We start from the raw sequence: 19,220 nt of genomic DNA, 5'->3' as shown, positions 1-19,220 counted from the left end.
CCGCCTGCAGAATAACCTCCACCTTCCATCTCCACCTGCAGAGTCAACCATCCGCCTGCAGAATAACCTCCACCTTCCATCTCCACCTGCAGAGTCAACCATCCGCCTGCTAAAAAACTCCACCTTCCAGCACCAAATGCAGAGTCTACCATCCGCCTGCAGAAAAAACTCCACCTTTCTTCTCCACCTGCAGAGTCAACCATCCGCCTGCAGAATAACCTCCACCTTCCATCTCCACATGCAGAGTCAACCATCCGCCTGCTAAAAAACTCCACCTTACAGCTCCACACGCAGAGTCAACCATCCGCCTGCTAAAAAACTCCACCTTCCAGCTCCAAATGCAGAGTCTACCATCCGCCTGCAGAAAAAACTCCACCTTTCTTCTCCACCTACAGAGTCAACCATCCGCCTTCAGAATAACCTCCGCCTGCAGAATAACCTCCGCCTGCAGAATAACCTCCACCTTCCATCTCCACATGCAGAGTCAACCATCCGCCTGCTAAAGAACTCCACCTTACAGCTCCAAACGCAGAGTCTACCATCCGCCTGCTAAAAAACTCCACCTTCCAGCTCCACACGCAGAGTCTACCATCCGCCTGCAGAATAACATCCACCTTTCTTCTCCACCAGCAGTCTACCACCCATCTGCAAAAAAATCTACCTGATATCTCCACCAGCAGTCAACCATCCACCTGCCGAAAAACCTCCACCTTCAACCTCATGCAGAGTCAACCATCCGCCTGCTAAAAAACTCCACCTTACAGCTCCAAACGCAGTCAACCATCCGCCTGCTAAAAAACACCACCTTCCAGCTCCACACGCAGGGTCAACCATCCGCCTGCAGAATAACCTCCACCTTCCTTCTCCACCTGCAGAGTCAACCATCCGCCTGCTAAAAAACTCCACCTTCCATCTCCACCTGCAGAGTCAACCATCCGCCTGCTAAAAAACTCCACCTTCCAGCTCCACACGCAGAGTCAACCATCCGCCTGCAGAATAACCTCCACCTTCCATCTCCACCTGCAGAGTCAACCATCCGCCTGCTAAAAAACTCCACCTTCCAGCTCCAAACGCAGAGTCAACCATCCGCCTGCAGAATAACCTCCACCTTCCATCTCCACCTGCAGAGTCAACCATCCACCTGCCGAAAAACCTCCACCTTACAGCTCCACCTGCAGAGTCAACCATCCACCTGCAGAATAACCTTCACCTTCCTTCTCCACATGCAGAGTCAACCATCCGCCTGCCGAAAAACCTCCACCTTACAGCTCCACCTGCAGAGTCAACCATCCGCCTGCAGAATAACCTCCACCTTCCATCTCCACATGCAGAGTCAACCATCCGCCTGCTAAAAAACTCCACCTTCCAGCTCCACAAGCAGAGTCAACCATCCGCCTGCAGAATAACCTCCACCTTCAGTCTCCACACACAGAGTCAACCATCCGCCTGCAGAATAACCTCCACCTTCCTTCTCCACATGCAGTCTACCATCCACCTGCTAAAAACCTCCACCTTCCATCCCATGCAGAGTCAACCATCTGCCTGCAAAAAAACTCCACCTTCCAGCTCCAAATGCAGAGTCTACCATCCGCCTGCATAAAAACCTCCACCTTTCTTCTACACAAGCAGTCTGCCATCCATCTGCACAACAACTCCACCTTCCATCTCCACCTGCAAAACAAACACCACCTTCCAGCTCCACCTGAAACTACTATTTGCCTTAAAAAAACCGAAAACCTCAACAGTACTCTCCAGAAGACATTATTCTCCAGCACTAACCTCCACCTGAAACGTAGGTAGGACCTCCACCCATCATATTTCCTCTTTATCTCTGGCTTCTAACATCCTCCATCCTTCTCCCTTACTGTCCCTTCACTATTGTGAAATTCCAACTCTACTTGCAACAAAGATGAAGTGGTGTTTTATTTTTAGCTTTTGACAGCCAATATTTGTATCCTCTTGCTGATTGCAAACAGATGCAGCTCCACCTGAAGTCTCTGACATCACCCTTCAGAAAAATGCCACCTTCAATCTCCACCCTCAAAGTCTATCGGAACTACCCCAACGAGCTCAGAGCCTATCACATAGGTGCAGAGGTAAGAGACGCATCCCAAAAAAAAACAAAAAACACACAACAAGAAACCTCTGAAATGGCACCGCTCATTATTTTCTCTGTGGTTTTCCTCACAAACATCCAGATCGAGCAGCAGAAGCTGAACAAGTCGACACCACCATCTCCTTCCCCGACTGGGAGTGCTCCTTCATGCTGGACTTCAGAACATAAAGAACTCTCTGCTCACTGCTTTCTGAATAAAAATTGCTGGGACTTGTAAATGCTGTTAAAGCTGTTGTGCTCATTCCACAAGGTTCACCTTAAAGAGAAGCCTTAATAAGTGACATTTTGATTTTCCATTCAAGCGTGTGATATTTTCCTTAATGTTCTATTATCTACCTTTTGAATCATTATGTAGTATGAATACAGCTAAATGACATAATCATTGTGATACCAGATACATTCTCTCAGTGAAATCATTTTTCCTGCTTTGTCCATGAACAGCGGGATGCTTTGTGAGAATGGCAGAGAGGAGATTCACCGTCACCTCTTTTTTTTTATCTGATTATGTGTTTGCTAAATGCTCTCTAATGGTCTCTAAATGTTTTAGCACATAATGTAAAAGGAGAAAAAATATTCTGAATCCGCAGCTAAGATGAATGGACTTCTATCTGAGAGTCTCTGTGCAAAGCATCCATGTGAAATCTTTCACTGTTTTAATCACCATGTTTTGAACATGGAGTCTTAACGTCCTGAAAGGGGCTTCCTGGGCCAGCTGTCCACCTTACCTGCACCTTGTTAATCATTTCTTTATTGATAACTCTTCTTTCTAGATCAGAGTTTATTCATATTAGCTGCTATGTTCATATTGTCAGCCATCACCAGCATGTATGTTCAACATTTAGGACTGACTAAACTGACATCAACTAAACCCAATGTACCGTCTTTTAAGTGTGCAGCACTGCTTCAACAAACTCTTAGAAATAAACTTCCTAATAATTCAGTCAAGTCAGTCTATGAATTTGTATGTGTAGTCCACTCATAGCGGATTTATGGCATAGCCTCAGGTATAAAACCCTGGATTATACTCAAGGGCAATACCAAAGTGGTCTGTGTATAAAGTATAAGACTATATAATGAGGTATAAGCAGTTAGCCTGTGAACTCAGTTGTGGTGTAGCTCACAGTATGTTTAGCTGCAGTACAAAATAAAACCTAAACATAGCTAGTAATTACCTTAAAGTTTACTGCTCTCACACCTGAGGTACTCTTACAGTACATTATAACGTGATTTATACTCTCGAAAGATCTATTTGTTAAACTAAATCACGGGACAGTGTGACAAATGCGTACTTTTAATACAAAACAGGAAATCACCAAAAATGAAAACTTCAGACAAAACTAGACATCGAGCAGAGTTTAACACAAAACTGACAACAAACTCACAAGAAGGAACAACAACAATGAGGGTCTGGCGATGAACAAAGGAAACTGAGAGCATTCATATTGAGGAGGCTGATGATTAACACAGGACAATGGTGGTGGTCTTTGGCTAACTTAATCCAGACAACCCCCCCCCCAACATTTCACCTGCTTTATTTTCACATCTCACAGCTCCACCACAACCCAGAGGGCTGGAGAGTGTTTGCTTTGGACTGATAAAAAGAAAAGAAAGATTAGATCACTTCTGATTTCCAATGGTCTTCACAGTCAATGAGAACAGCAACACAGCTTCCACTTCCAGCAAGTCACTTTCACGGGTGCAATTTAGCTGGTTGCCACAGTTGCATATAAATCTTGTTACAAAAAAAAATGTTGTCACTTCCTGATTGGGTGTAGGCAACAACGTCACTTGGTTAGGGTTAGAAAACAATTATGGTTACAGCTAAATACGTTATTTTTACAATTCCACTATGCCATCATTAATATCATTTTTTAAAATTCATAAGCAGTTGCTCTCGCCACCAAAAGTGGTCACATATTATTTTTACATGATTACAGGTCGCTCAGCCTTCATGAACAAGCACCTGAGGGAGTCATATTTTGGAGGAGTCAGTCTCATTGCTGCAAAATATTGATACAACAAAAAACTATCAACACACCTCTTTCGTTCAATGCACAATTTTCATTCGAGCACCAAGCTTCCATCCTCCAATTGGTTTGGTCAAGCAATGTGTGTTTGTGTGTGTTAAACAGAGAGTGACTGGACTGACTTGATAGACCTTAATAGTCTTAATTTCAGACACTGATCCTGATGCACGAAGTCAATCCCACTCTATCTAAAATCTTAGCCTGATTAACATAGACTTTCAAATCTCTTCGAGATTCTGGTCTGACCAAGACCATAACGAATACGATTCGAAATGGCCTGGTCAACCCGCCTCCCTCGGGTTGCTACTGGTTGTAGCCAGAAAAGGCTGTGCCTAAGCTTAAGCCAATCACACCACTCTTTCCTGAGCCTTCAGTTATCAGGCCCCTCTCTTGTGGAATAAGCTGCCAGTAAATGTCCGGGATGCAGACACCCTTTCCACTTTTAAGACCAGGCTTAAAACTTTCCTTTTTTATAAAGCTTATAGTTAGGTCTGTTGAATCTGATAGTGTGTCTGCTAGTGTGTCTTGTTCTGCCTCCACCTCTGGCACCCTCTATACTTTCATTACCCCCTACCCGAACCAGGGTTTGAATCCCATTCCCGCTTATCTTACCTCTTTTATTTCTCCCCCTACTCGAACCAGGGTTTGCATCCCCACCCCGCTGTGACTGGTGTGCAGTTGGTGAGAGGCTGAGGTAGTTTGTGGCTGTAAAAAGATGGTTGTTGTGGTGTGAGGAGCAGATCTATATAGGGAGTATAGGGAATTACTTACTGAGTCTGGTCCTTTATTTATTTATTTTTTCGTTAGCACAAGTTTCTTGTGTTTACCTTGAATAGGGATGGCTCAGGTAATCCTGAAACATCCCATAGTTAAGCTGCTATAGGCCCAGCCTGCTGGGGGGACTCATCTGTCACACCTTTCCTCACTTTACTCTCTTTATGTATATGTGATATTATTGTGGTCATTAACTCGTGTTTCCCTGTTCCAACAGATATCCTTTGAATGGTGTTACAGTGCCGCCGCCGCCGCGGCCCCCCCCTCCTCCCCCTCCCCCCTCCCCCTCCCCCTCCCCCCCTCCCCCCCTTTCTGTCTTCTCAAACCCCAGCTGGTCGAGGCGGATGGCCACCCTTCCTGAGTCTGGTTCTGCCAGAGGTTTCTTCCTGTTAAAAGGGAGTCGTTTCTCTCCACAGTCGCCTCAGGCACGCTCAGGCCGGGAGATTGGACCGAAAAACATAAAGTTTTCAGTGTAATCTGTTGGTTTTCTTAGCTAGGAAATTGTTTTTGAATTGGCTCTATATGAACGAATTGGATTATTTTATGAATTATGATTATTATTAATTAATTGAATTCCAATTGGCTTGAATTGGACTTACTATCTAAGTGCCTTGAGATGACGTTTGTTGTATTTGGCGCTATATAAATAAAAATGAATTGAATTGAATTGAATTTCCTCTGACGTATGATTTAGCTACCAGCGGGGCTAACTGGTAGATTAAACTCTTACCAAAGCCAGTAGGGAGCAAGGCGAAAACATCTTTCCTGTCAAGAAATGATTCAAGGGCTGTTCTTTGCTCGATTTTTAACGAGAATCTCCCGTCGAACACTTTCATTACAGCATCTACAGCAGTGTCAAAAGCTTGACGCTGCTCCATGTTGATATTGAATGAAGCGCTTCCGTGTACAATCCATGGGTTGAGTGGCAGTTCAACCACGTCACTACCTTGAACACGCCTCTACCCTGGGCCGTTGGCGCTGCTCAAAGTTGATTGCTTCCCGACAAAGTGGGTGGAGTTCCCATTTTTTCGGGAACTCGAATCCACCTGAATGAGCAGTTTGCCTGAGTAAAGCCTGGTTTATAGTCGGTAACGCAAGACGCAACGCAAGACGCAAGACGCAACGCAAGCGCTTGCGCGGTTGCAAGCCCCCCCTTGCGTGCTTGCGTGTGTCACCTCAATTTTCTAAACTTCACGCAGGACGCAAGCGCAAGCCACTGGCTGTGGTCGAAACCGCCTACTACTTGATCGATCTGACAGTATGCAGAGCGTTTACACACAGTGCACTTCACTCCTGCCCGAGCCGAAATAAGCCGGCCTGAAAAGCTGATTTCCCTTAAGCTATAGGCTAAACTCTGTAAATATATAACTTTAGCAACATTTGAAACATTTTCAGGCGAGAAAGTAGTCGTTTAGACCCCCAAGGTGTTGAAAATCTGACAAAATACCGGCTATTTACAAGAAGAAGAAGAAGCATGAATCTATGGAAGAGAGACTTGCCAAAGAGCTCCTGGCGGTGAATTTCCTTTAATCGTAGTAGGCTTGTCATTGGAAAAACCCGCTACTCCACCTACTGTCCTGGCGGTGAATCGCCACGCAGCACACGCAACCGCCGACAAAGCAAAATGAAGTATAAACGTCTCGAGCCATTAGCATACGCGCAAGATGCAAGCGCAAGGGCAGTTAAAAGAAGTATTACTCAGCCTTAAGTGTAGCAGAGCCGAAGGTGTTGCGTCACTGCGAGGGCGGAGCCTGGGTACTAAAATCTAGCCTAGAAATCTAGACGCCCCTAGCGGCCGCAAATGGAATTTGCTCCGGGAGCTTTTTGCTGTACGGGTCTGGCTTGCTAGGCTATCTAAAATCTACAATAACTTCAGAAATGGGATTGTGGCTTTGGATCGTAGCGACTGCTGCACACACCGAGGCTGTCATCATTTCATATCACAAATCAAATCATGCGAGCAGCTTGTTTTTTTTCTTTTTCTTTTTTTTTTTTAAAACACCTGCTGCATTTTCTTCCTAATCTAACTCACAGTGACCACCACCTGTCCTGCGCTGACTGCAAGTTAGTTGAACTGTCACGGATCAACAGCAGCACGTGCTGTCTGGGGGGGAGTCACTGCTGCTCAGGGGCCCTTGTGCAGCATCCATGTCTGAGACGTCTGCTCACCGTCATATCAGCATTTCTTTTTACACTTTTTAATTCATCCAAAACATTTGATATTATCTTGCTGAGTAGCTGTATGTTTCCATGAAAAAAGGTTGATATAGTAAAACAACATAGTACAAAAAAAAGGTATTTACTCTATACATGTGTTTATATACAATAAATGTATTTTTGGAACCACATATATTAAACTGCAAATTCATCTTTGATCTTTCACGTGAAAGTGAACACAGCATTTGTCACAAAATGACAAAATGTTGAGTAAAAATGATAAAAATGACCTCCTCACAGAACATCATCCTGGTGAACATCGTTTCATTTGTTTGTCTGGTCAGAGATTTAAGTGTCACCTGGCAGGTAATTTACCATTTTAGCAAACATCAAACATTCCCAAGTTACGTGTATCTATTGGATATACACACTAATCTGAAATGTTTTTGATTATTGAATGATTCTTAGTTTTGATTAGTTATAGGGTATTAGCCAAGTATTTTCCATTTTTGATTTTTGGAAGATATTTTTTGGTTTTGATAAGAAGACTCATTCCCCCTGGTTTATGTGCAGCCAGCGAGGTATGTGTGTTTTGTTTCTCGTCGTTCTGTTTGGTTTTTTAACGTGTCAATTTTGTATTTAATGATTACGTGTTTATTTGTATTATTGTATAATACAGTTCGACGGTGGATTGATAATCAGGAGGTGAAGTTGACGAGAGGGAGAGAAGGAGAGAAATAAATCCATCAGTATAAAGGACCGGTGTTGCTTATTTCCTGGAGGGAGTGATACAAAGCACAAAGAAATCTTAAATCAGGTAAATATCAGAATAGTTTGGGTGGTTATATAGTTTATTAGAAACCAGATAACTTTTGAGCTTTAGTCAAATGTTTACAAGCATAAAAAACACTTTATTCCTCAAGAAACTTGAGTCAACACCAGAATGAGTCCCGAGACCTGAAGATCTTTCTTTCTATCTCACTTCTGTTTTCTGTTTGTTCCCATAAAACAGGTGTGTGCTTAACTTCTCAGAAGTATTTTGCATGATTTTTATGCATCGCTGCACCAAAGAGTTGAAGTCCTTCTGTTGCAGAGATTCTAAGCTGTTTTCATTCCCGCGCACAGAAAACTGAACCACGATTATGTTTCTGATGACTCTGTTTGTCATGATGGCTTTTCTGAGTCAGGCTGAGAAGTTTGCTCAGTAACAGGGTTGTTGTTAGAATGAGTTTAACAAAGTATAAGAAAACGATCCTGAACAATATTTCCATGTTTTCTTTTATTTATACATTCATTAGCATAAAATGTTTGCTGTTGGAGGGGTATTAATGAAGGCAATAATATGATTTACAAAGCATAAATCTATTGATAAAGATAATGGACATGATGTATTCAGAATGTAAACATGTTTATGTCTTTATGGTAAACTGACACATGATTAATCTGTGCATCACTGTATGCTGGAAGAAAGTGTGATGAGAGTTTTAAGTTTGTTTCACTGTGCATGAATCAGAAATTGCTAAATTAATTTAAAAAGCACTTATTCAATATAAGCCACACTTTGATGAGTCGATTTTGATGTATTTTATTATGATATAAAGCAGAACATGAGATCAGTTACATAAAGCTCCAAAAAACATGAAAAGAAGCATTATTCTGCAGAGGTACGAGATCAGAGGAGATCTGTAGCTTCATCCAGATCTCCATCAAAGCAGCAGCATCATTTCCAGACAGGAAGTGCTGCTGAAGCTCTACTCTGAGCAGCGCTCAGGGTTCAGGGTTTGAGTGACGGGGCTCTGTCCACTCAGACTGGCCTCACAGCTCACTGAGCCCGCCTTCCTCCACTGGTCTGCAGAGAGGCTCAGGGTGCTGCTCCGGCTGTAGAGGCCGTCCCCTCCCGGGACTTCCAGGCTGTTTGACACCCCTGAGGACATGCTGCTGCCCCCCACCTTCCAGCCCAGCGTCCAGGTTGAGGGGAAGCCCCCATTGGACAGACACACCAGTGTGACGCCGCTCTGCTGCCCCTCCTGTTTGGAGGTGGGGAGGACGGTCAGGGTGGGCGGCTTTATGCCCACTTGAGGAGAGAAGGCAGAAAAGACAGAAGAAGATTAAAGCTACTTAATGTTCATAAACAATGATTACTGATGACATCTTCATCAGTGCCTCATAATGTGTGACAGTCAATAACTCGTCCCTGTGATGATTTTCTTAAGTTTAAACTGACAGAGCTGAAACACTCATGTGAACACAGTTCAGACTTTGTCATCTGTCTCTTTCACTTCCTTTAAACTGAAATGAATGAACCGTGAACACAAAGCTGATCTGCACTCAATGATAACATCTATTTATGTTTAACAGAAATTAGTTTCAAACATGAAGATAAATGATGGTCAGAATGGGAAAAGGAAAATATAACTAAACCATGGTAATTAGAGATATTTACACAAGATGCATTACCTATTCTCATGTTATGATGTCATAGTTTGCCGTGTAGAAATAAAACATTGTTATGGACATATACTATAAGTAAAAAAATATTGATTATTAATGAATGAATTATTAGAATTATTTAAAATTCATAGATACTAAAAAAACTGGTTAAATGAAAATGTAAGAATAAGAACAGAAAAGTTTACAATTTCAATCATTTACTCAAAAACATCTAAACTAGATACAAAATTAAATATTTTCTTCAGTCTATAAATGAAAGCTTCTACATCCCTGAAAGGATGTTGATCTCTGCAAAGCCTCTTCTCAGATGGTGAGATCAGCTTTGTTTAATAACTCACAAAAATATAATTTAAAAGCAACAAACTCGACAACATTTCAGGCAATATTTAAAATAATTTTGTAAAAACTACATCTTGAACAAAGAAAACATTTCTGGTACTTACAGTCAACGATGAGTTTGGTTCCTCCACCAAAAGTGTACCACAGTGATACAAACTCATTAAGCGGCTGTACAAAAACCTCCTGCTCTCTGAACAAACATCTATCCTCTGAAAAATCACCTTTTTCCACATTAAAACTTCACACTTTATATTTTATTCAGTAGAGAATGTTTTTCTACTCAGGATGCTTAAAATTGCTTCATGATTTAAGATCATTTTTATCATGTTATTGTAACATGTTAGCAGTGAGAAAGAAAAGTCACATTTTCTCTTGTGATACATTTATATTTGAACTACATTTGAACTAATATTCTACAAAGATTATTGAGAAAAGCTGCAAAATGTTTTTTTCTTCTCACATTATTTATTCCTATATCTATAAGAATTACTTTTGGCAGTTTTATATTTCAATAATAAGATTGAATCTAAAGAGAAGAAATGAAGATTTCATAAATACCAGCGAAACAGACATGATCTTAATCCAAATGCTGAAAATATTTGTTTTTAATTCTGATATATCCTCATCCAGCCCATATAAAGGAGAGATAGTTTTAATCCAAACAGTGTTTCTTCTCAATTCAGTTGTCTTCAGTGTGTTGAGAGCAGAGAAATGATTTCCATAGAGAGGAGGCTTTGCATCATCAGCTGATCCTCCAGTGAACTGAGAAGGTTTATAGTCCTGTGAGTTCAACACTGCAGGACTCAGATCTGTCAGTCAGCACAGCAGAAACCACAACCACCATGACTCTCATCACCATCCTCATCTGGACGCTGGCCTGCTGCTGTTTTACAGGTTCATTCACTCAGCAACATTTCCATCATGATGTGCTGCCTTTTCTCTCATTTCTTTCTGCTGATAAATTTTTTATTTGAAGATCATTTCATTACACCTCTTTTGTAGCATTCCCTTCATGTATAATTTGACATACACATACATGCCATACACATACATGTATTTTTTTTCTTTACAGGGACTACTGGTGAAATAACTGTCACTCAGCCTCCATTAATCACATCAACACTTGGAGCCACAGTCACACTTACCTGTAACACCAAACCAAAGGTTTACACTTGGGCAGATGGAGGTAGTAGAGTATACTGTTATCAGCAGAAATCTGGACAACCTCCTAAACTGCTGATTTACAGTGGTATACACAAACCATCCAATTGTGGTGTTCCAGCCCCTCAGTTCCTGAGCTTTTACAGCAGGAACTGACTGCAGCTGCTGGAGAAGAAGAGACTCTGACACAGACCATGAATCTCATTTTGGTGTTCTGCTCAGTGAGAGACACTCAGCAAGCAAAAATTTGTTTAATAATACACCAAATTCTGGTAGCACTTAACCACATACTTGATATCTTACTTGAAGTAACCATCTTAGAGGCTTGCATTTGAATGGGAATTATAGTAATTCATTATGTCGAAGAGTACCAAAGAATGGTGTCACACTACAATGAGCTTCTTTGGGAAAGTTTTGTGAGCACAATCCCTCTCCACATTTTTTCAGCAAATTCATTTAGAAATGTCATGGCATTAAATGTTAATGGTAATAGCAAAGTGTGCTTATTGAAAAAAATCTGAGGTAGATATCTAGAATAAAGGACAGATAACAGTGGTGCACCAAAGTAGGTTTTAGTTGTTTCATTTAAATTCACAAGAGGGCAGTGTTGATCAAATGACTGAAATCTGGCATCGGGGATCCAATTCTATCCCTCATGCACACTAAGGTGAACATTTGCCTGTGTTTCAGACATATAAAAGATCTAATACACCACAGGGAGTCACACTATGTATTAGGGCCACATGAAGGAAAGACTCATAAGAGGAGGTTCTTTATTTCTCTTTTCATTCTCAACTTCCCATAATAAAATCATCTCGGAAATAATCAAGTCTAAACACCATTTCAAGATTAACACAAAACAAGGAGAATCAGGTTGGCAGTTTAAAAATGAAAGCCGAAATGTCTCGTAAAGTGGAATCACTGAGGTCAAATACAACTCGCAAGACCTCCCACATGTCTTCAAAATGCCTTGTTAATAATGTACGTCCGAATATAGGTTTCAGTTACAAGGAAATTCCTTTTCTATTTTCGTACATGAACACAGTGGCAATAAGCATTTGTCCTTATATTGTGTGCCCAAAACTGCATCTTTTTAAAACCACACAGACTTGGCAGACGTGAGACCACCTGCCTGCACGCTGAAAAAGCTGCTAATGGACAGATGCACTCCAGACTTCTTCGAATAGTATTTCAACATTATTCTCAGAATATACTTAATTCCTGACATGACTATATTATAATTGAAATGGGAAATTGGGAACAACTACCTCCTCAATCTTAATTTCCCTATAATTACCCTGTTTTCGTATAATACACTGAAGATTGGCAAGTTTCACACCTCCTCTGTCATGCAGATGAAACAGCTGACTTGACTTACAGCAGCCAGTGTGTGTTGCGTTCATATGACTATAAATGAGAGATATTTCCGCATTCTTTGGGGAAGTAAATTGTTGGCTGTTTTGGAAGGGAAATTACACTCTGTCTACGCCTTTCGGACCAAAGTCCCTCCAACCCTCCCTCGTTTCCCAAATTGTGTTTTCTCGTCCCGGGAGCGTCATGGTTTAGTTCTGCGCGTCCCATCTTCACTATAACGCATCTACGGGTTGCGTCGGTTATCGCGTGTGTCTAAATCTAACCTGAAAATGTGTGTTCAGAGAACACGCGCTTTTAAAATCGTACTTGAGCTGACCTGTCATCTTCTTTGGGTGGGTAAGATTTTATTCTTTCTATTCTGTCAATACAAAATCGCTACAATACATGAATCATTGGAGCGACTCTTTTTCCATGACAACATTGATTTGAATGTGCTTTGAAGTATTCACCCGGTTTTACTGTTCGTGAATTTGTTACTGAACTACAGTCCACTTTGAGTTACATGTCATGTGACACAGAACCGCACGTGAGAGATATGAACAAAAGAAAGAGCAGAGAAGGACAAACATATCTATCTATCTGTATATACTGTATGATATACATAAGTGTGTGTATGTATATATCCTTCTATCTGTGCAAATAATCTTTACTTTATTCTGTCAAGTACACACTGAGCTAAGGACGTTTATAATGATAGCTACATAAACAAAATTTGAAAATGAACGACTGCTGAGTTTGGTTACTAACGATGTTTTTTATTTCTATTCAGTTTAGATCAGTGAAGCTTTGACTTAATGTGTGCAGCAGGTTGCTGGAATGATGAAAATCTCTCTATTCGTATTGATTTAATGAGATACTCTGTGAATCATTAAATGATGAACAGTGAAGGGAAACCACACATTCTTTGATCTCTTTAAAGAGGAAATAACTGGAAGTTGCACTATTTAACATATCATTAAAGTCTATTTCATATTCAGTGCAATCATTGCCAAACATGGGGGGGGGGTTAGAGATTATGTGGGCAGGACATGTTAAAGTTTAAATCAATAACATAACAAACAGGTTTTTTTTTCTAAAAAGAGGTCACACACTTAGTGGGGTTACATGGCACTGAAATGATCGGATTATTGGCTGAATTACAATAAGACTGAGTTGCTCCTTATTTGAGCAAGGGTAATTATCCTTGAAAATATGGCGGTGAATGAATGGAATCATATACTCCGATATGATAGGTGCCGCTGTACCCATTTCAACTATTGCTAGTAGAGCCGCCAACTACAACAAACTCAGGCATTCGAGAAAATGGCGAACGAAGAACAAGATGAGGCTACGTCCCTCTACATTTTGTTTGTGATGAGCTGCTTGTTGCACAAACGTGATGCACAACGGCGCATTCTCCATCGCATTGTTTGTTTCTTTCCGACGGCGGCGGCGACAACAACAGTAATATCGTTTCTTCCGACTTCCGGTTTACGACCCGGAATAAATCTCGAGCGCAGAACGCAAAGTCTAATTCATCACGTGCTTTACCGTCTACAAGCACGTTTAATTTGACTTTCAACCGAGTTATCTCGGGGTCTTAATCTGATCGCGAGTAATCCGATCCGATCCAATTTCTTGTCCGATTAAGGTGTCTACATGAACTTAATAACTCAGTCATATTGTCATTTAGCCAATAATCTGATCCTTTGAGTGCCATGTAACCCCACTGAGTGAGAGCAGAAGCTGAAAGTCATTTTTCACCACAGAATTAAAATTAGACCAACTGTCTGAAGCCGTAACCAAAAGTAGTTCATCTTCAAAATACTCAGCAAAAAACCGAGCCTAAATCAGCCCTTTACTAAAGGTCAGGCTCTCAGTGATCAAAATCATTGCAAAATGTTACACAACATGGAAACAGACAAAATAAATAAATAGATCAATGAAAGGGGAACTGAAAGATTCAAAACGGCCACAGAGATGTGTGCTGATGCAAAACATCTGCAAGATACACAGCTAGAGACACGAGCAGGACAGATATTCTATACGGATAGTTTGGGGCTCTGTTGTGTCTCTTTCAGTTTGAGCATCTTTGTCTTAAGTTGGACTGGGGGGAAGTCTGGGAGGACTTTTACACATCAGTGCCCAGGGGCCTGTTCTGTCCAAATCCATCTAGAAAGGAGCAAAGATGCCTAGATGTCTCAATGGGTTTCAAGAAAATATTCCTAACAAGCTTCTTTCAAAGAAAAAGAGTAGATGCCTTACCAATGCTATCAAAAGCAGCAATTCAGCTGAGCTCTGATGTCGTGTGTAATGAAATATCATGTATGGAGACAATTTACAAAGCAAGTGCTTTTTTTTCTGTTTTAACTACGAAAACTAATGTATAAAGTAAAATTGTTTGTTATATTGCCACCACGAGGGAACAGCTAGCACCTCAGGGAAACAAACAATGCAGGCTTTTAAGATTTTTTTCCTCAAATGATAAAGATGAAAAAGTCTGATGCGTCGTCCCTGAGAGCTTCTTGGTGCTGATACCTCACAAAGCTGTATAGCAACATTCTGTGTTAATAAACCATCCATTTTTTTTTTACCTTTAAATGTACCAGGTGGTGGGGTTGGCAGTAGGCCTGAGTGGAGCTTACTTGCTGATGAAGTACAGACAGAACATCTTGTTTTTCTCTGAGAGTTTCATCACCCTGCCAGCTTTCCTCGCGCTCTGCAGCGCAGCGTTCCTGGTGGCCACCGGGTGCTTCGGCTCATGGCTGAGCCACAGGGATTCCCACTGTCTGCAGGGACTGGTGAGGCTGTCAGTGGTAATGTGGGTGTCTGCATATGCAAGAGTGTTTATGACTGTGCATATTGAAGCCTTTTCTTTTTCCAGTTTGTTTACCTGCTAGTTGTGGTCTTTTGTCTGGAAAGTACGGCCTCAGCGTTGGCTTATTACCACTCAGTAAAGGTATACAAGCTACATGAATAAAATCATGTTCGTTTGATAGTTGTTCTGTGATGACAACAGACTGATGTTGACAACAATGGCTGTGCTCTTTTTGTCTGTTGACGTTTTATCTAGTTGGATTCAGAAATAGCTCCCCTCGAAGAGGTGTTTCAGAAATACACTGGAAGCAGCCAGGACCTCATCTCTCGAACAGTTGATATCACACAAGAGGAGGTGTGTGTACATTTAATCAGGCATGCTAACTGGATCATTTATGCATCCAAATTTCAAAACATGTTTGTACTTGGTGTACAGGATGTGTAAACAACTCTATCAGAGTATGTCTTCTTGCAACTAAGTATTTTATGTTGTTTTTGTTTTTTAATCTCTGTTAGCTCAAGTGTTGTGGTGTTCATAACTACACAGACTGGATGGAGTCCTCCTGGTTTAATCAAACAGCAGGAGACTCTGTGCCACACAGCTGTTGCAACACTACTTTCTCCTCCTGTACCGGCACTTTGGACAAGCCATGGCAGCTCTACCCAGAGGTAGGAATGTGAATCCAGTCCAGTCTTACCAGAAATCCCATATTACATAAATTTGTCCACTTGTCCAAATTGCAGTAGTTTCTCAATCCCCGGCGGTAAATTGTGAGATGGCAAAATACCCCGAGGCTGTTGTTTTCACGTGACCTGATGGGAATTACGAGGCATGAATATAAAAGCAGGTCAGCCATAACCTCGTAGAATTTCATTACTGTCTAAGCGTGTGTTTTGCAATGTGTGGACATATCCATGTACAGTAATTGCTGAAACATTATGCAATACAAGTCTTCAACCAGCGATCTCTTGCTCTCCTTCTGCCATTTCTCTCAACCTTCTTATAAGCGCTTGTGGCCAAGTGAATGCTCGTAACGCTTGGAAAATTAATGTCATCCCATATGAACACGTATATAGATGTAGGATGTCAGTGTGTTGACGAATCAGGTTAAAGAAATTAGCAATCATACAATTTTTTAGCCTGTGAGGTGAAACTGTTGCATTTTATGTTGTGGACCAACTTAGCTAATTAAGGCTCTGTCATGGGAATCGGTTGGTTTATCCTGATAAATCCAGCCCTCATAAACTTTAAGGGCATCGTCTGATTATTACCCCTCTCCAATGCAATATTTAATTTTTTTCTTAATGTCTTTCTTTCAGGGCTGCCAGTTGAAGCTGGATAAGGCTTTTCAGTTCATCCTAAATTTAATCATCCTGGGCTTCCTGCTGGTTTTTGTGATTGAGGTACCACATATTTGTCAACAGTTTATACAGCATTTATATGAAATCTACGCTCCGTGCTAAAAGAAACACTGATGAAGCAAAGAAAAAAAACTAAACAAATGCCATTATTAGATCATTGGTGCCTTAATATTGTAATATTTTATTTTAATTTGGCCAAACAGTCAATACAACAGTGACATATTATAGACGTATGTGATTGTTGTCGCAAACTAAGCATCCAGTTGACATGTTTTCAACTATTTAGCAAATTACAATTTATTATTCACTATCCTTATGATACTAAACACATTTATGTCACTAGAAAAAAAATTAAAAATTATTGTGTTAGCTTGATCAAAACCACACTTTTAAATTGCATGTAAATATGTTCGTTTGACTGAAATTAGACCGAAATCACTACTCACAACCAGAATATGTTGTTGGGGATCGAATCATTCTGCATGTATACCTTCAGCTAGGCTCAAATGGGCCCTGTTCACTCTGTGTAAGTGTATATCAATACAGCTGAATTCCCATAAATTCCAGTACAACTGCTCTTGTTCACATAATTTTCAGTTTCTTTTATCAGACGGCTGAATGTGTCAGAAATTAACAAGAGTTAAATGAACCAGTTGAGCTGTAAACGTAGCGTTACTCAATGTGCTTGTAACCATGCTGTTATGGTCTTCACCAATGAGCGTGACTATATAGCGGGCTCTCTTGGTTCAGTTTTCATTAAATGTTGTGCATTAGTATTTAGTTATAACAATGCAAAAATAGTTTATGTTAGGATCAAGACTTTCATTATGAGGCCGTTAACCACAATCCTGCTTTTCTTTACCCTTTTTTGTGTAGGTTGTTTTGGTTCTGACAGTGGCACAGCTGATGAAAGAACCAGAGTTTCTGAACTATCGAGTACTGGACAAAAACTAAAGACACTTGGACAGATGAAAGAGCACTGTACTGTTTACAGATACTATTTCACTACATAGTGTATCACGTTACACCGTGCTAATCTCACCACTGTTGATTAATGAAGGTTTACTCCTGTACAAAACATGCAACATAAAAGCGATTGAAAAGCATTTAAGTCAGGCCATAGCATTATCAGTTACTAGATCATCTTTGGCCAAAAAGTTTGTGAATATGGTTTGACTACCCACGGATAATAAAAGGACATAAAGGCTTTGTAGTTTATCACATCTTCTGTTTGGTTAAAATTAATTCTTGAGACTGGGTTGAATGCACAAAACTTTTTTTGTTTTCTCGCACATGTCTGGAGGGCTTTCAGCATGTATCTGCTAAACAAAGCAGCATGATTTGTGTTTGTGGCTTTCAGATTGCACTGTGTGTTTGCTCACTCAATATTACCAGCAGAAATAATATTTTACTGTTGTGTAATGCACGCATTTTGCGTAATGTGTTGTTACATTTGCCTAAAACTGCCAAATAGAGGTTTGATTTCTGAAGGGACAATAAATGAAACTGAAAGTAAACCTAATTTGCTTGCAACTTCCTGATCTGAATACTTTATAAATCTGTAAATCAAAGTCTGCATGTAGTCTTACATGTAGTAACGTTGAAAGAGAACAACATTACTCATTTCTAGGTTTTCACATATCAGGACATAGAGAAAATAATTTGGTTCTTACTAGCTCTTAAAATGAGGTAACGCCAACCTCAGAGGGACAGCAAAAACAAGCCAAAATGCAAGAGCGCATTCAGAAAACTTAGGTGCTCCTCATGGCTCACCGCCTCGAGTAGCAATTTCTGGAAGCATTTTCCTGTATGACGTTATCGTTCTCTCAGGTCAATTAGGAGGAATTTTGGCTCAATCTTCTTTACAATATTGCTGCATTTTTTCATGCACAGCTTTCCTCCCACCACAGCATTTCAATCAGGATGAGGTCTGGACCATTTCAACACCTTGATTCTTTACTTTTTCAGACATTCTATTGTAGATTTTTTTATTTTGTTTTATCAGTGCCGTGTTGAATGGCCCATTTTCAGCCAAGTTTTGGCTGTTGACTCATTGACTGCAAAGTGCCCGGGTCTTGCGGGTGTAAAGCATGCCCACACCATCAGCCTTTAGCCACCTAAATTTACTGTTGGTATGAGGTTTTCAGCTGACATACTGTTTGGTCTTCACCAAATGCTGTGGTGTGTATTGCGGCCAAACATCTCCGTTTTTGGTCACATCTGTACAAAGGACATCGTTCCAGATGTCTTGTGGATTGGGCAGATGCTGAGAAGAGGCTTTCTCTTGGCAACCCCTCCAAACGATCCATGCTGGTTCCATCTTTTTCCAATTGCACATGAACTGTAATACTTAACATGCTAACTGTAGAGTCTGAGATGTAGCTCTTGGGTGTTTTTCTTCATTTTGTTATTTTAATTGATTTTTCTCAATCCCATTGTGTCCTGGGGATTTTCAAATCCCACTGAAAAAATTATTAAATAAAATTTGTCTCTTGTTTAAACAAATCCCTTGTTTGTGTACTTCGCTTTATACCAGCCCTAAAAATCTCGAACAGAAAAACAACGAAAAAAATGTTCACCACTCCAACTCCGCAATTGTGTAAAACACCATTTCTGGCCTTTTTATGTGTTTTACGCAATCATTCTCCAACATTTATGATGTG

At 40.7% G+C, this 19,220-nt stretch overlaps 1 protein-coding gene, 1 long non-coding RNA gene and 1 gene segment (V, D, J or C); 2 read left to right on the top strand and 1 right to left on the bottom strand.

Annotated features, from left to right (window-relative positions):
• The first annotated feature begins 1,664 nt into the window (after positions 1-1,664).
• Positions 1,665-2,318, top strand: LOC142366613 (uncharacterized). Its single transcript, XR_012766854.1, has 3 exons — positions 1,665-1,792; positions 1,977-2,096; positions 2,199-2,318. It is a non-coding gene; the product is annotated as an uncharacterized LOC142366613 (long non-coding RNA).
• A 6,315-nt stretch (positions 2,319-8,633) lies between these two features.
• On the bottom strand, positions 8,634-11,341 carry LOC142366711 (immunoglobulin lambda constant 1-like). The segment is given in 4 exon segments: positions 8,634-9,148; positions 9,969-10,102; positions 11,170-11,239; positions 11,329-11,341. Coding segments are annotated over 4 exon segments (540 nt in total).
• A 1,067-nt stretch (positions 11,342-12,408) lies between these two features.
• On the top strand, positions 12,409-19,062 carry tspan37 (tetraspanin 37). The gene is made up of 7 exons (XM_075488073.1): positions 12,409-12,731; positions 14,988-15,179; positions 15,263-15,337; positions 15,452-15,550; positions 15,712-15,864; positions 16,516-16,599; positions 17,434-19,062. Exons 1-7 carry the CDS (start codon positions 12,669-12,671, stop codon positions 17,509-17,511), a joined length of 744 nt encoding a protein of 247 aa, XP_075344188.1. The 5' UTR covers positions 12,409-12,668; the 3' UTR covers positions 17,512-19,062.
• Positions 19,063-19,220: the final 158 nt, after the last annotated feature.

The sequence above is a fragment of the Odontesthes bonariensis genome, chromosome 17 (genome assembly GCF_027942865.1).
Source record: "Odontesthes bonariensis isolate fOdoBon6 chromosome 17, fOdoBon6.hap1, whole genome shotgun sequence".
Lineage (NCBI taxonomy): Eukaryota > Metazoa > Chordata > Actinopteri > Atheriniformes > Atherinopsidae > Odontesthes > Odontesthes bonariensis.
Note: the sequence above shows the minus strand (reverse complement) of the source record. Positions and strands in the feature narration are given on the sequence as shown.

Coding starts and splice junctions, on each gene's coding strand:
- tspan37 (XM_075488073.1), top strand. CDS start 12,669: ATGTGTGTTCAGAGAACACGCGCTTTTAAAATCGTACTTGAGCTGACC. Junction 15,180..15,262: donor CCCACTGTCTGCAGGGACTG/GTGAGGCTGTCA, acceptor TTCTTTTTCCAG/TTTGTTTACCTGCTAGTTGT. Junction 15,338..15,451: donor CTTATTACCACTCAGTAAAG/GTATACAAGCTA, acceptor CGTTTTATCTAG/TTGGATTCAGAAATAGCTCC.